At 32.2% G+C, this 14,914-nt stretch overlaps 1 protein-coding gene across 1 annotated transcript; it reads left to right on the forward strand.

The window, feature by feature from the left end:
* Positions 1 to 5,021: 5,021 nt before the first annotated feature.
* On the forward strand, positions 5,022 to 13,420 carry LOC131601476 (probable tRNA N6-adenosine threonylcarbamoyltransferase, mitochondrial). The gene is made up of 13 exons (XM_058873307.1): positions 5,022 to 5,314; positions 5,398 to 5,442; positions 6,994 to 7,068; positions 7,479 to 7,575; positions 8,675 to 8,765; positions 8,957 to 9,006; positions 11,049 to 11,239; positions 11,385 to 11,470; positions 11,799 to 11,874; positions 12,029 to 12,112; positions 12,222 to 12,336; positions 12,471 to 12,559; positions 12,863 to 13,420. Exons 1-13 carry the CDS (start codon positions 5,081 to 5,083, stop codon positions 12,989 to 12,991), a joined length of 1,362 nt encoding a protein of 453 aa, XP_058729290.1. The 5' UTR covers positions 5,022 to 5,080; the 3' UTR covers positions 12,992 to 13,420.
* The last annotated feature ends 1,494 nt before the right edge of the window (positions 13,421 to 14,914 follow it).

Here is a 14,914-nt window from a genome sequence, read left to right on the forward strand (position 1 = left end):
AACAATCAATTTATTCAGATCATACACAATTGAGAGAAGAAAAAATAAATAATACTTTATGATAAATATACTTATTAATTATAATATTTTGTTATTATAAAAAAATAATGTCAAAAAATTATAAAAAAAATTTATCATGTTTGAAATTTTAAATATTCATGGTTTAATGTGTAAACTGTAAAGTATCGATATAAAAACTAATTTACTTATTTCTTTACTTTTTTTGTGATTTTTTTTACTAAATAGGTAAATAAAGTTATTAATGAAAAATAGAATAATAGCTATTGTATGATTGGTGATTAATTTTTTTAATTCAATCTATTAAAATTATAAAATAAAATTCTTACATGAACTAAAACTTCAAATATAAATAAATAAATTTACAATACAATAAAATATTGTTAATATAGAGTAGGTTGAGGTGTAGCTCAAAAAGTTGATGTGTCGAATGTATGACTAATGTAAGTAATAAGTAGGGGCGACGTGCATATCATATGACTAATGTAAGTAATAAGTAGAGGTGTTTAAAACTAAAAAAAATTGACGTGTAGAATGTATGACTAATGTAAGAAATAAGTATTATGTGTATATTTTATCATATTTTTGTAGGATACTTAATTTAACTTACATATCAATAAAAAATATTATTTATTTATAAATATTATTATTTATTTGAGATAAAATTGTTATTTTTATTTTTATTTTATTTTAATTTGTTGGCATCAATAAAATATTAAAAGAAAAAGTTTGATTTACTTCATTTTTGTATCTCTTCATATATAGAATATCAATAATAAAAAATATAGTGTTATCATAGCAGTATGTTTGAACTTGCTTATAATTTACTACATGAGATAGTAAATTTATTTAAGAATGCAACTTAATGTATATTGTTCTAACTTAATGTATATTGTTCTTTAGACATAAGATAAAATTGTAAAACATAATTCATATTTATGCTTTAAATTATAAATTTGTTTTTAAAATTATAAACTTACTTTATGATAGTGTATGAATGACTAAACACAAAATTATATTTTCCTCTATATAAGTATGTATGACTTTAAAAAGTTATAAAAAATTGAATCAACCCAATTTGCATTGATTTTGATTTGGTTTGATTCGATTTTATTTCTTAAAGTCAATCGAACCACACTTTTTTTCTTGTAGTTCAAACAATTTTTAGCATCAAAGCCAACCAAACCACATCGCGAACATGAAATGAAGCTTGGTTAGGTATTTAGGATATATTTTATATTATTTTATTTTAATTTTTTTTATTGTGTTATTGGTTATGAAAATTAATTAAAATATCTCACCGAGTTCTTTTATTTTATTTTAGAATCTTTGAAAATAATTTTTAATATATATATATATATATATATATATATATATATATATTATTGTTATTTTAATTTTTATTTTAAAAAAATTTATGCAAACATATTCATATATGTTCCCTAGTAAACATTTTTACCATAACTATAAAAGTTGTTTATTTAATCAAATCATGACCCAAATCAAATTAAATTATTTATAGATTTTATCACTTTGATTCAAGTCATTCTTTACTCTAATTCAAATCATAACTGTATGATTTAACTGAAATCAATTGTTCTTTTTTTCATATATTTTGTGTTTTAGCTCTAGCACATATATGAATCAGTTTTGTCATTCTTTAAAAAATAATGTCATTATAGATGTTGAAGATGCACAATTGTGAAATCTAAAAATAATCTAACCATATTTCCACAAGTTTAGAAAATATTGAGTGTTCTTCTTTCTCACTTTTTTCTCAAGTCAAGTTTATAGAAAAACTTCATAGAATTGATTGAGTTAGACTTGTTTAGGCGTTGTGTGAGTTTTTTAAAGATATTCAATCATCTTCAGCCTTGAATCAATAAACCTCGTTGTTGTAGTACTCAATTCAAAAGATTGAGTGTGAATGGTAGATACAAGGTACATTATGTTTTTTGTGAAACTTTTGTGTGTATCCATTTGGATATTCGATATCATGATCATGGTGCTTGGAGACTGATTTCCAACAAGAAAACATTCTTGTGTACTCCATTGAAAATTTTGGAAGTATCAAAAGAAGGTAGTTGCAGAACAAAGTTGAGAGTTTTCAATATCCTTGGGTAGACTGAAGTAAAGATGTCTGATGAATAGAAGCTTGGTGCTGAACTTTGGATTATAACTAGGTATTTGGACATGTGTTGGCTTAATCACTAATTGCCTTTGAAGTATTCAGTGTTGTCTAGACTATCCTTTGTATCAAAAATTGTATATATTAATTTACAAAATAGTGGAAGACCTTACAAATTTTTAGTGGGTTAACATTGAAGAATGGACTAAGCACAAAACAAAGACGAAAGTGTTGAACCAATATATATTTGCCATACAAATATCTCTGTCACTGTCTCTTTACATTTTTGCATAGCTGGCGTGTTTAGGTTATTTATCACCTTCTTAGATTCCATGTTGATAGGTTTTATCTACTTATAGAAATTTATTGTATGAGCGTATGTCTTTGAAGGATATAGTCGTTATGACATTCTTTATGAAGATTATGTCTGCATAAACTTGTGTTGATATATTAATTAGTTGATTAATTAAATTCAATTTGAGTCGTGTATGGACATTGAATCGTGATTATTTTTGAATTTCTTGTTAAAGAAACCTCATTATTCTTAGTTGTTGTGATTTTTGATGATCTAAATTAAATGTGATATTCATCCAATCATATTTTTACAAAACCACAACTTTCTTTCGTTTTTGTTTGTAAGACAACGAAAAGATCGACTTTAGTCCTTAGGCATTCGATGAGACCTCTCCTCACAGCAATCGATAAGTTGACTCCTATTCAAACTCATTAAACCCAAATTTTCATAGAGTTGTACTAATTTAAAGTTTCCATCTAGGATCGGCCTCAGGGTCTTCACTTTGATTCCCATAGGTGGATTGATCTTGTCACCTAGTATGGCCACATCTTCACACACATTGAGGTTAACTAGGTCGATGGTTGTAAGGGTATGAGTCTTCTTTACCTTCTTTTTAGGAGTGACAGTGGTAGCTTGAGGCACTACTACAGAAAACACCTTCGTCAAACAATATTGTAATGACCTTTCTTTAACCGTGGTGGAAACACGTTATTGGGCGTTTTTTTTTATTTTTACTAAAAGGTATTTCACTATGGCCTTTGTTAAACCCTGTAGTGAAATGTACCAAGAGTTACAGTGTTTGAATCCCAATTCCTTCATTATTCCAACTCCTTGTATATCATTATTGTTATTATTTTCAACTGTGATGTAAAGTTCAATCACCGTGTCACGGTTCTTCTTGTCAACCATGATGAAAAGTGATATTTTTAATATATAAGCGAAAGTGGTTGTCGTCCAATACATAACAATAGTTTCTCTCTACAGAAAACCCTAATATATTTCACTCTTCTCTCTCAAAACATAATCCTAACATCCATGTGACTCTTCACACATACTGCAACCTTTAGATTAGTCTTCACCAATCACTACCTTGAGGTTCGTTCATTAAACTTATGCTACGATTTCGTTTACATTTCTTGTTAAAAGTGAGTTCTAATTTTTTCATTTGGTGAATGTTCTCAATTTTTCATATTCTTTTTCACCACCTTAATAAAGCGCATACTTTGGCTATGGTATATATAGTTTGTGTTGCTATGAAAAAAATACAAGAAGTATGAAGTTATTGTGGAAACTTCATCCACCTTGCATTTATTTTTCATAGTATCATAAAATAGATGAACTTCGTAATTTGTTCCAGTTTCACAATTAGTTTCAATGAAAGGCATATTCTTAAAATATTTTATTGTATCTTGTGTTGTTGTATGATGTTAGTGTTTTGTTGCTAAAAGTTATATTTTTTTTATTTTATTGTGTTGTATGTATTTGTTGTGTTGTTATATGTTGTTGTTGTTGATAAATGTTCTCAGAACAAGAACAAAAACATTGCTAAGTCACGAGAAAAAGGCTTCTTGCGACTTAGCAATGTTTTGTTCTTTAAATTGTTATGTAGGTTGATAGTAGATGAAATTGAGTTTATTATATGCTATGTAGATTGTCTATTTCACTAGTCTTTCACTAAAAATACATTCATTTAAATTGACATGGAAACTTATAATATGATAATTAAGTTGTATTTGAAAATCAACTTATATCAATCAATGTTTTCCGGATTGCACGCGTCTCATCGTTCATTTCCCTCTCTTTAACATACATAATATGGTTTAATGACATGATTCCTTCATTACATTGATATCTTCTCTTATGGTTTGATTTTAATAAAATCTAATTATTGGATAAGTCTACCTCATCGTCGTCACTTATCATCGTGATTGTTATGATAATAAGTCATCATAAATCATAACAATTACGATGATGAGGTAGACTTGACCAATAAATTGATGTTATTCAAATTAAACTAGAATCGAAGGAATCAGTGCCATGAATGACTTAGACCATTGAACCACATTCTATCTGTTAAAGAGCGGAAAATAAATGATGAGACACATAGAATTTGGAAAACAGTGGTTTGTTTAAGTTGGTTTTCAAGAATAGTTTATTTTATAGATTATATACTTCTTCATCAATTTGAATGATTATATTTCTTTAGTGAGATGTATAGAAAAACAAACAATCTACATATTATATGATAAACTATGAGTACTTTCCACAACGATTATATATTGTAACCATGATTAAATGTTATTTTTTATCAAGACGAAGGTAAAAAAAACAAAATAATTAATATATATTTTAAACAAAATAACTCAAAACTTATTTTTATAATTAAATAAATATTATTTTATTAGATAAATAACTTATTAAAATTTTATATATATATATATATATATATATATATATATATATATATATATATATATATATATATATATATATATATATATATATATATATATATATATATATATATATATATATATATATATATATATATTTGTTTTAGTCCACCCTATCCTTCTTTTATTTCGATTTTTGATATTCAAGGTGGAATAGACTCTTTTCTTCCACCATCTAGAACAAAAATGTTACTTTCTCTCTCTACAATCGCGCTTCCATCCATTTCCCGCGTAAAATTCCTCCCAAAACCCTCACTCTTCCGTTCCACAATTCTCCGCCGAATCCAACTTCCCCACAAACATTCCACTCGCACCGTCTCTTGCGTCGCGAATGAACGACACAGCCAAACTCCTAAACGCCACGGAGACCTTGTCGTTTTGGGCATCGAAACTAGCTGCGACGATACTGCCGTTGCCGTTGTAAGCTTTCATTTCTTTAGTTTAGTTTTTTGTATGCGATGTTATGGAATTGTCGTTTAATCTTTTTTTTTGGTGTGGTTTAGGTGAGAAGTGACGGTGAAATTTTGAGCCAAGTGGTTTCTTCTCAGGTATGGTATTGTATATGCTCAGTTTGTTTCAACTGTAGTATATTGTGAATTGTGAACTCTGAAGCACAGACACCGAAAACAACTCACACTGATAGACATACCAGTAATAATTTGAAAAAATGAATAAATTAAAAGTAATCACAAATCTCGTGTCGGTTTTGGATACCGACGGTTTCGGATACCGTCTTGAACACAAACATATTTTTACCTCTTCCAGAGGTATCGGTGTTACCGAGATTGTGAATGTGAACATAATTGGAATTGGTGTGTTTTTCTACTTATTTACGCTTATTTTAGGAGTGAATATTTAAATTGGTGATTGAAATTATCAATTTAGTCCTTCAGATTGTTGATAATTTAAAATGGTTTCTAAAATTACCAAATTTTAATCAAATTCGTTCATCCAGTAGTAAATGTTAGATTAGAATGGCATTAAGTTGGTAATATTGAGGATAAATTTGAAGCTAAGTGGATAATGTTAGAGAGATGCCTGTGAATGTGATGATAGACACAAACATAGGGATGGACTTGATTAACATTTTGGAATTCTAGGAGTCTTTTTGTAATATTGATAATGTGGGGGATTAGGTCGATACGACCCTACAATTTCAAGGACCAATTTGATTACTTATGTTTCTATTGAACAGTGTGCTTTAGTGTATTTCCATGCTGCATTGACTAAGATATTAGATATGTGGGGGGTTTGTTCTCTGAGTATGTTAATGCGAAGCATAAGCAATCCATGGCAAAAGAATCAGATAGATAGTCTTAGGTGGATTGTGGATGCATTCTGCATTGAATAAATAATTAATTGCCTCTAGGAAGCATAATGAGATGATAATGTATGGATTGCAAAAAACTAATTAAGCATGTTGCGAAGGTTATCTTTATTGTTGCCTTGCCTGGACTAGTAAAAGTAACTAAAGTTTGGCTAAAAATTTTAAATTGATTTTGGCACGTCTGAGAAGGTTATCAATAGTATTATAAGATGTGTTCGGGGAATACAGAATTCGATTCCTGGTAGGAACAATACTTGGCCAGTGCCATGACCTCTCGGCACGAACTCTGGATTACTAGGGCCCCATTCCCCTAGGAACCAGGGCGCATAAAGCAAAAAAAAAATAGTATTATAAGATGTGAGGGAAGAAGAATGTGTTAATCTGCATTAGTTTATCAAATTTCCGCCATGGCGGATATCAATGGCGGTTTCTGGGCTGGTCGCAATGCTAAATATCGGCCGATATTACTAGTTTTTCCGCCATTATCTGCTATGAGAGCAGTGTTATCTAATAGCGGCGCCATGGCCGTTATGGCTGATATGCTTGTAAGTTTTTGGGCTCGCCGCAATGGTAAATATCGGCCAATATTGATTTCATAAAGCTGCCAGTATGGTGGGTTTTTGGCTCTCTGTCATCCGCCATCGATAGCACCAATCTGCGGTAATTTCACTTTCTACCTAATGATTAAGCACTAATGGTATGAGTCACAGGTTGTACTTGATTTCATTGAATATTAAAATGCTTTCTAACTGTGTAACTTCTTCACATTAAGGCAGATCTGCTAGTGAAGTACGGAGGTGTTGCTCCGAAAATGGCAGAAGAAGCTCACTCACAAGTCATAGACCAGGTACATTATTCCCATCCTGTTTTCAATACATTCCAGCATGTGCACATCCTTTATACATCAAGGAAGACAATTTTTGTCCTAACTCCAAAGTATTACTTTGTCGCATACTAATCTAATTATTCGAACTTCAAAACTTTCTTTGATATATATTCCACTGTTTTAAAAACCCATGCATCTTACCAGGTGCTTCTCTTAGTTGCTGGTCCAATTCTTTCAAACAGAGCCTACTAGAATATTAGTAACTTTTGAGTTACTTTGGGGCCCTAGGATGATGTTTTTAGAGTACCACCACCAGGTTCTCAAAACTGATTTCTATTAGGGCTTCCTATACCTTTTACTATCTCATTATGTTTTCCCTCCCTTTTATTGAATTTTTGACAAGCACATAACCTTTTTACTTTTCATTATAGGTTGTGCAAGAAGCCCTTGATAAGGCTTATATGACTGAGAAGGATCTCACCGCTGTTGCTGTCACTATTGGTCCCGGTTTAAGTCTTTGTCTTCGTGGTAATACACTTGCTTAAGAAAACCTTAAAAATAGGCTTACATAAATTAGACAGAATGCATTCAGTGAGTGAGTACCCATCATCTTTCCAACTACTATAAGTTTTGAAAAGAATATTGAACATATTAACAAGAAACTATAATTTTAATCTTTACATTTAAACGTTAGCACCCATATTTCCCAATGACATATTAATCACTGTCAATATTTCCAACACGCGATATCATTTAATTTCAATATATTACATTGCATTCCCATGTGTTTCATGAAATAAGCAATAACATGAATGTGAGAGTCGGGAAGTTAATTGTGAAGAAATTATTTATAATATAAATGCCGCTTGATGATATTCATTAATTAAACTTTTCTGGTTGAAATATCAACAAAATGAAGTTTTACCTTTGCAATTCTCCAAATACGCCTCTTATACTATAGAACCATAGCCATTATTTAGCTGGTAAAAATACCATGCAGTAGTGCCAGTTCTTGCATGGTAGTTGACAGGAATTTTGTCTGTTTTCTTTTCTTCCTCATTTTATTGGGTGCTCTCATTTTGCAATATTGTTAGTTGACCAAAGAAGAAAATGAAAAAAGAACTTCTGAAAAGTGAAAGAAAATTTAGAGACAGTTTTAGAAAATCTTGGAGTCAGTATCTATTTTCATACATCAGACTGAGTAACAAGATAACTGCTCTGTCAATAGAGGAAAAGAAAGTTCGTATCAGCTAGACTAAAACTAAGTAACTGATAGTGATGTTAGAGTTCTGATAGAACATAATTATGTTACACAGGTCAGTCATTTAAATCATTTGCACATGTGCCTAATATAGAAGCTTCTAGATGCTGCTGTGTGACCTAAATTTCCCTGCCACAGCACACACATTACACCCTAACATGCATGATGAGTAACTGGATCAATACAAAGATGTCATTAAGTCTAAATATTCAAATTTGATTATTCAGACTTCAAGCTATTGGCATGAATGTGAGTTTCTGACTTAAAGTAGTCATTGGAAGGCATATCTTTCATTTTCTGATCTTCTATATGCTTTAGAGGAATTCTTGCTATTAATTACATTTGTCCATGTCTTGCACATTGCAGTGGGAGTGCAGAAAGCTCGGAGAATTGCTGGGGGCTTCAATTTACCAATTATTGGCATCCATCACATGGAGGCTCATGCTCTAGTGGCTAGGTAAAGCTATTGTGTTTCTGTCCTCTAATGAATATATATTATTTTCCTCCTATATGATGAATGCAGAGGCATGCTTAAAATATTTTAAATGGCTATTATGTTCATGTATGTTGTTATACTTCTAGAATTTTTTACACTTTTTTAGCGCCTTTTATGCTATTTTCGTGAGACATGCATATCTTTTGTTTTAGGTTAATCGAGAAAGATTTGCAGTTTCCATTCATGGCCCTACTTATTTCCGGTAATATTCAAAATTACACCTGTTTTTGGGGTTTAAGTTTTATTAGTCATGCTAGTATTCTTCTTTGAACTTGATCTGCTTTTATTTTTCTTCCTGGGGTTGTGGATTGTTTCTAGTTCTACTTCTAGTTTATCTTTCAAGGAGTTTGTATTTTGTGGCGTTTGTTGGTAATAGGCTCTGCATAATAGAACTGCCTTTAATTAAGCAAGGACAATTTTGGACAAATTTGAGTTTTGAATTAGTGAAGTTTGTAGCTCGATCCCTCGGCCGTTCTATTCGACAAAAGCAGAACTTGCCCACCCACGAAGGTATGTCTTGGTATGAACATAGCCATCACGAAAACAAAAGGCTGATTTCCGCTCACACTTACGAGCGAAATCTTAGCCCGACGGGGATACCTCTACCTAGCTCCGCCGTGGCAGTACTCGCCTGGCAGAACACGCAGCTCGCGATGGGAGCGTTCGCACCGGAGCACGAGACTCTGACTGCGGTCTCACCTTTTTGATCATGTGGTTAAGTACTTTTGGTCAAGTAACATCCTGTTAAGTTTGATGACCTGTATATAGGAGTAGGAATTGGCTAGGTCAGACAAATATTTCAAGGTCCAAGCCTTGCTTGCTACCTATTATATGTTTTTATTTGGTCTGGCCTAGCCTTTTTGAAGGTGAGGTCTGCTTTGGTAACCTACTAGTCTGCCAGGTAAAATATGTAAGTTGAACCAAATATTATAAAATCTAAGTCTAATTTGTTTTATAAAAACAGATTATTTTTAGGGTATAACTTAACCTTTTTAAAAGTCTATTTGACATGATAATCTTATTTAGACGACTTGGAGTGGACCGCAATGAAGGTAGAAATTCCAACAATCCATTTTGCAATAAGACCTTTCAAATAATAAATAAAGGGCTAAATTACCTCCAAGATCCTTTAAGTTATTTAATTATAACAAGTTAGTCCTTTATGTTTTTTTTGCTACATGTGAGTCCTTTATGTTAACTAACGCCGACACCGTTGACCTTTTTTCCAAGCTCCTTTTCAAAAAAGCTGAAGTGACACTAATATGTCACTTAACATAGGTCAAAGACCATAATTGGATCACATAATAAAATTTTCAAAATTTTTTAGTGCATAAAAGTATTTTTAAACTAATTAAAATGCACACAAAAGAAAAAATCAAAGAAAAATAGTAAAATAGAAAAGAAAATTCTCATAAAATTACAGTGTAAAATGAGAAGAAATATTTTTATGAATTTTTTCATAATTTTTGGACTAAAAAAGGATTTAATATGAATTTTAGAAGTTAAAATAAAATTAATAGAACAAAATAAAGCAGAAAAAAGTTCAACGCTGCAGACGTTAGTTAACATAAAGGATACACATGTAGCGAAAAAAACATAAAGGACTAACTTGTTACAATTAAATAATTTAAAGGACCCTGGAGGTAAATCTCTATATAAATTATATGTTATATAGGTTAGTTTGCTTAAATTATTGAAATGGTCAAAAAGCATACGGGTTTAAGACAGTGTACAAGGTATAAACATTTAACAATGACGACATAAATATCAACAACAAAAATTATTCTTTATATTTATTTAAATAGGCTGACTTGGCAGGCCTCACAGACTTTTTGGATGGTCGAAAACTTATTTTAAAAAGTCTTTTGACCTGACTTATTTAACTGATAAATTTGGCTTTGTCTGGACTTGATATAGGCTTGGTCGTAAGCCCTTATCTGATCAATTCCTTATACTTCACATCCTTAACTTTTTCATACAAAGGAATATGACTTTTCACTAATGACCTTCATTTCCCATCAATAATTTACATTCTCCCAAAGTTGGACACATAATTTCACATCGAAGTCAAATGTTAAGATATTTTGCTTATTTTTATACGTAGAGATGGTTTTTGAAGTACAATTTCTGAGCAGTCCAGTTTGTTGCAAACCTGTGATTTGACAGGAATTGTTCAGTATGTTTTTTAGGCATTGGTACACTTGGTTATCTTGCACGAGGAGATGACTGATATTGTTTCTATAGGTGGACACAATCTACTCATTCTTGCACGGGATCTTGGGCAGTACATACAACTTGGAACTACAATAGATGATGCTATTGGTGAGGCTTATGACAAGTCAGCCAAATGGCTTGGACTTGACATGAGTAGAAGTGGTGGTCCTGCTATAGAGGAGCTTGCTAGGGAGGGCAATGATAAATCAGTTAATTTTTCTGTAAGTTGTACGATATTATATTCCTCTCTCTTCCTCCGTGCTATTGGTTGTTGCCTTGCATTGCATATATGTTCTTTCCTGACATTACAATGGCCGTTGTTGCGCTTCTAGTGGAGATTAAAATTTATTACTATGTTTGCTCTAGATTCCAATGAAGCAGCATAAAGATTGCAACTTCTCCTATGCTGGTTTAAAAACCCAAGTAAGGCTGGCAATTGAGTCCAAAAAGATGTACGTCAATATTTTAAGTTAATAAATTTGCTATTTATTAGTAAACCTATATATAATGAGGGGTAAATGCTATAACCTGATGGGTTATCTGCCATTTATCTTATCACATGTGCTTTGTTTAATGCAGTTCTTAACAGTACAAGTTTAATCTAAAAACCTTTTTTTATTGAAGAAGTGATTGATTTGCACAATTCTTTTAACAGTACCCTTTTTTCTCAAGTAGTCAGATTACTTTTGTGTTTGGCAAATATTGTGATGTTGAAATAAATAGTGCAGGTATCTTTTATTTTCACTATTACGTGCTTATAAGTATATGAGCTATTTGCAGCGATGCCAAAATTCCTATTTCTTCGGCAAGTTATGAAGATCGAATGTCACGGGCAGATATTGCTGCTTCCTTTCAGGTTAGTTATACTTTTGTAGGTTTTGTAGATTATGAGAGAATCTCTCCCTTTAAAGTTTATTAACAAAGTTTAGCATTTCCCTGCTCTAGCTCTTCACCTTTAATGCATATCTTTTAATATGTCTTATTTACTCTGTTTTCAATATGTCGAGCAGCGAATTGCAGTGTTACATCTCGAGGAAAGGTGTGAACGAGCAATACAATGGGCATTGAAGATGGAGCCTTCTATAAGACACTTGGTAGTTTGAAATCTAAAATGCCGGCTTTGTGAAATAACTTCAATGCTTCTCCTTACTATTAATTTACATTGAAGTAATTGTATGTCATTCTACATCTTGTCTGTTGCAGGTTATCTCAGGCGGTGTTGCATCAAATCAATATGTTAGGGCTCGGCTAGATACGGTTGTGAAGAAGAATGGCCTACAACTTGTATGCCCTCCTCCCCGGCTTTGTACCGACAACGGTAATCATGTTTTCTTTTGTTTACTTCATAGAAAAGGAAGATTGTAGCTGGCATTTGGCAGCCAATATAAGACCTTGTTTAATTTTTGTTATATTAAAGCTAATATTTTACCCGATTGTTTTTGAACTGAATAGGTGTAATGATTGCTTGGACTGGTATTGAGCACTTTCGCGTGGGAAGATATGACCCTCCACCTCCTGCAGAAGATCCAGAAGACTTTTTTGTGCGTTTTCTGAACATTGATAAAATATATGAACTAAAAGCAATTTTATATCAGATGAATTTACTTTCCTATTATGATTTCTCTAGATGCATAGAATGATAAATATAATTTTCAAAAGAGACATACGGTACAAAATTCAGATGACTTTAGTGGTACATGTTATTGCTGAAAATTTCTTCATGGTTAACTTGAACTGCACATCTATCAATTTGTTTAGACTACATAAATTCAACCTGTGCTGCATATTATGTTCATATTTCATCAATCTCTTATTGATTTTATTTAACATTGGCTTATTTTCAGTATGATGTACGCCCAAGATGGCCGCTGGGGGAAGAATATGCTGAAGGAAGAAGTGAATCTCGCTTCTTAAGATCGGCACGCATCCATCCTTCTCTTACATCTCTTATTAAAGCATCATTGGAGCAGTGATATTGCATGATCTCTCGGGTTGCTTCAGCCTCTTCAAGTCCCTTCACATATGCATGTTGCCAAATTTGATTATTTGGCTGGAGAAACTGGCCATTTGAATCAAACAGTCTCATCAGAAAACCCAGCTAAACAATGTCACATCTAGGAAAACCACATAGTTGTGATTGGAAGAGGTGAAAATTGATTACTGCAATAAATAAAATTGTATAACTTAGAAGGGAAAAAATAGGAAATATTCTACATTTGTGCCTGATTCTTTAGGAAATTTATAACAAATGAGACTTGAAATTTATACTAAAAGGACTTGTGTTTGTTTACTTATGTTTAAGGTCTATACCGATGTTGGTAAAAAAAGAACATTATTAAAAAAATTACATTAAACTTAATTAATTCGAGTCTAACCATAAGGATAAAGTTTTCTCAATTTCTACGTATTGTGACAGCAATACTAGGATAATGCTGGTGTAAATAAATTGTTATTTAATGTAATTCTTTTTGTAGCCACCCTTCCTTATTCTAGATGGTGAGGTAGCATTCTCTTCTCTGACATAGGATTTCTATCATTTTGGGATGAAATGATTAGGATACATCTGGCATAGTACATTAAAAGGGCATTTAACTTGCCACCTTCAATTTAAATCTCTCACCCCCACAAACTCAATGAATTGACAGAGAATCCTTTTGTGGTATAATGAATAACAATTAATTTGCAATCAAAGCCCTAATTCTCTATCAAATTTTCTGTTCTTTATTTCATTCAATTTCAACGAATTGCATTCTAAAGTTTCTATGGTTCATAAATTGTTTCTTGGTTATTATCAGTTTCATCCCTAATAATTCAAATTTATCTTTTTTCCTAACAAATGGTATCATCTTGAAAATCTGCCATGACCACCACAAACTCTCAAACACTCGTAGATATGTAGAAGATGGACGAGCATCATGATATTCTTTAAACTCGCCTTGAGCAGCTTAGCATTTAGGTGGGCACCAGAATGGAAGATATACATACCATGTTACAAGCTTAATCAACTTACAATTTCAACGACTCACCTCACGGTGGCACGTCGGGTTAGAACACTCCCACAACTCCTTATTCTACTCGAATCTCAAAAGTCGAGTTTCCTCGTTTTGACAGAAAGAATGTACGAAACTGGTTGTACAAATGCGACCAATTTTTATTGAGATGGCTGAATGCAGGACTAAGTGACTGTGCATGTTCTGGGGCAAACCGTTTACCCCAGGCCATCAACTCAAACACAGAAAAACACAAGTCATGATTATGGAGGTTGAAGATGAAGACCAGACAGTAGAACATGGTGATATCGCAAGCCCTACTGTGGAAAATAGGGCACCTATCAACCTTGATAGTCCTCAATTGTCACTCTAAGCTTTTATTGGGATTTCAAACTATCAAACCATTAGAATTGCTAGCTTACATGACAAGAAAATGTTGCAAATACTCATAATTTCTTGGGGAAGTTGCCAAGAAATTAGGATGCAAGCTTGATGTCATTCCTCCTTTATCGGTCACGGGTGGTGGGAGTCATCAATTAGAAGCTGCCTTTGTTTGTAAAATTTTTTACTTGGGTTATGCAACAAACAAAATCCATGGCTGATGTTATTGTGTTACCACTGATATGTTGTGACTTAACACTAGGCATATAGTTACTCAAATCTTTAGGGCTACTACTATGGGACTTTGAGAAACTCAGGATGGAATTCACTTCCCAAGGCAGAAAATTCACACTTAGAGGAGCTAAGGTCTCAAGGTTATCAACAACAAAACGTTTGCATATGCTCTTCAACATAATGAATCAGGTTCGACTTTTGGCCCTACATGCCAATTTCTAAACATAATTGATAAACCTATTCAATCTAAGGAATTTTCTACATTATTACATGATTATTCATATGTCTTTG

Source organism: Vicia villosa, linkage group LG5 (genome assembly GCF_029867415.1).
Source record: "Vicia villosa cultivar HV-30 ecotype Madison, WI linkage group LG5, Vvil1.0, whole genome shotgun sequence".
Classification (NCBI taxonomy): Eukaryota; Viridiplantae; Streptophyta; class Magnoliopsida; order Fabales; family Fabaceae; genus Vicia; species Vicia villosa.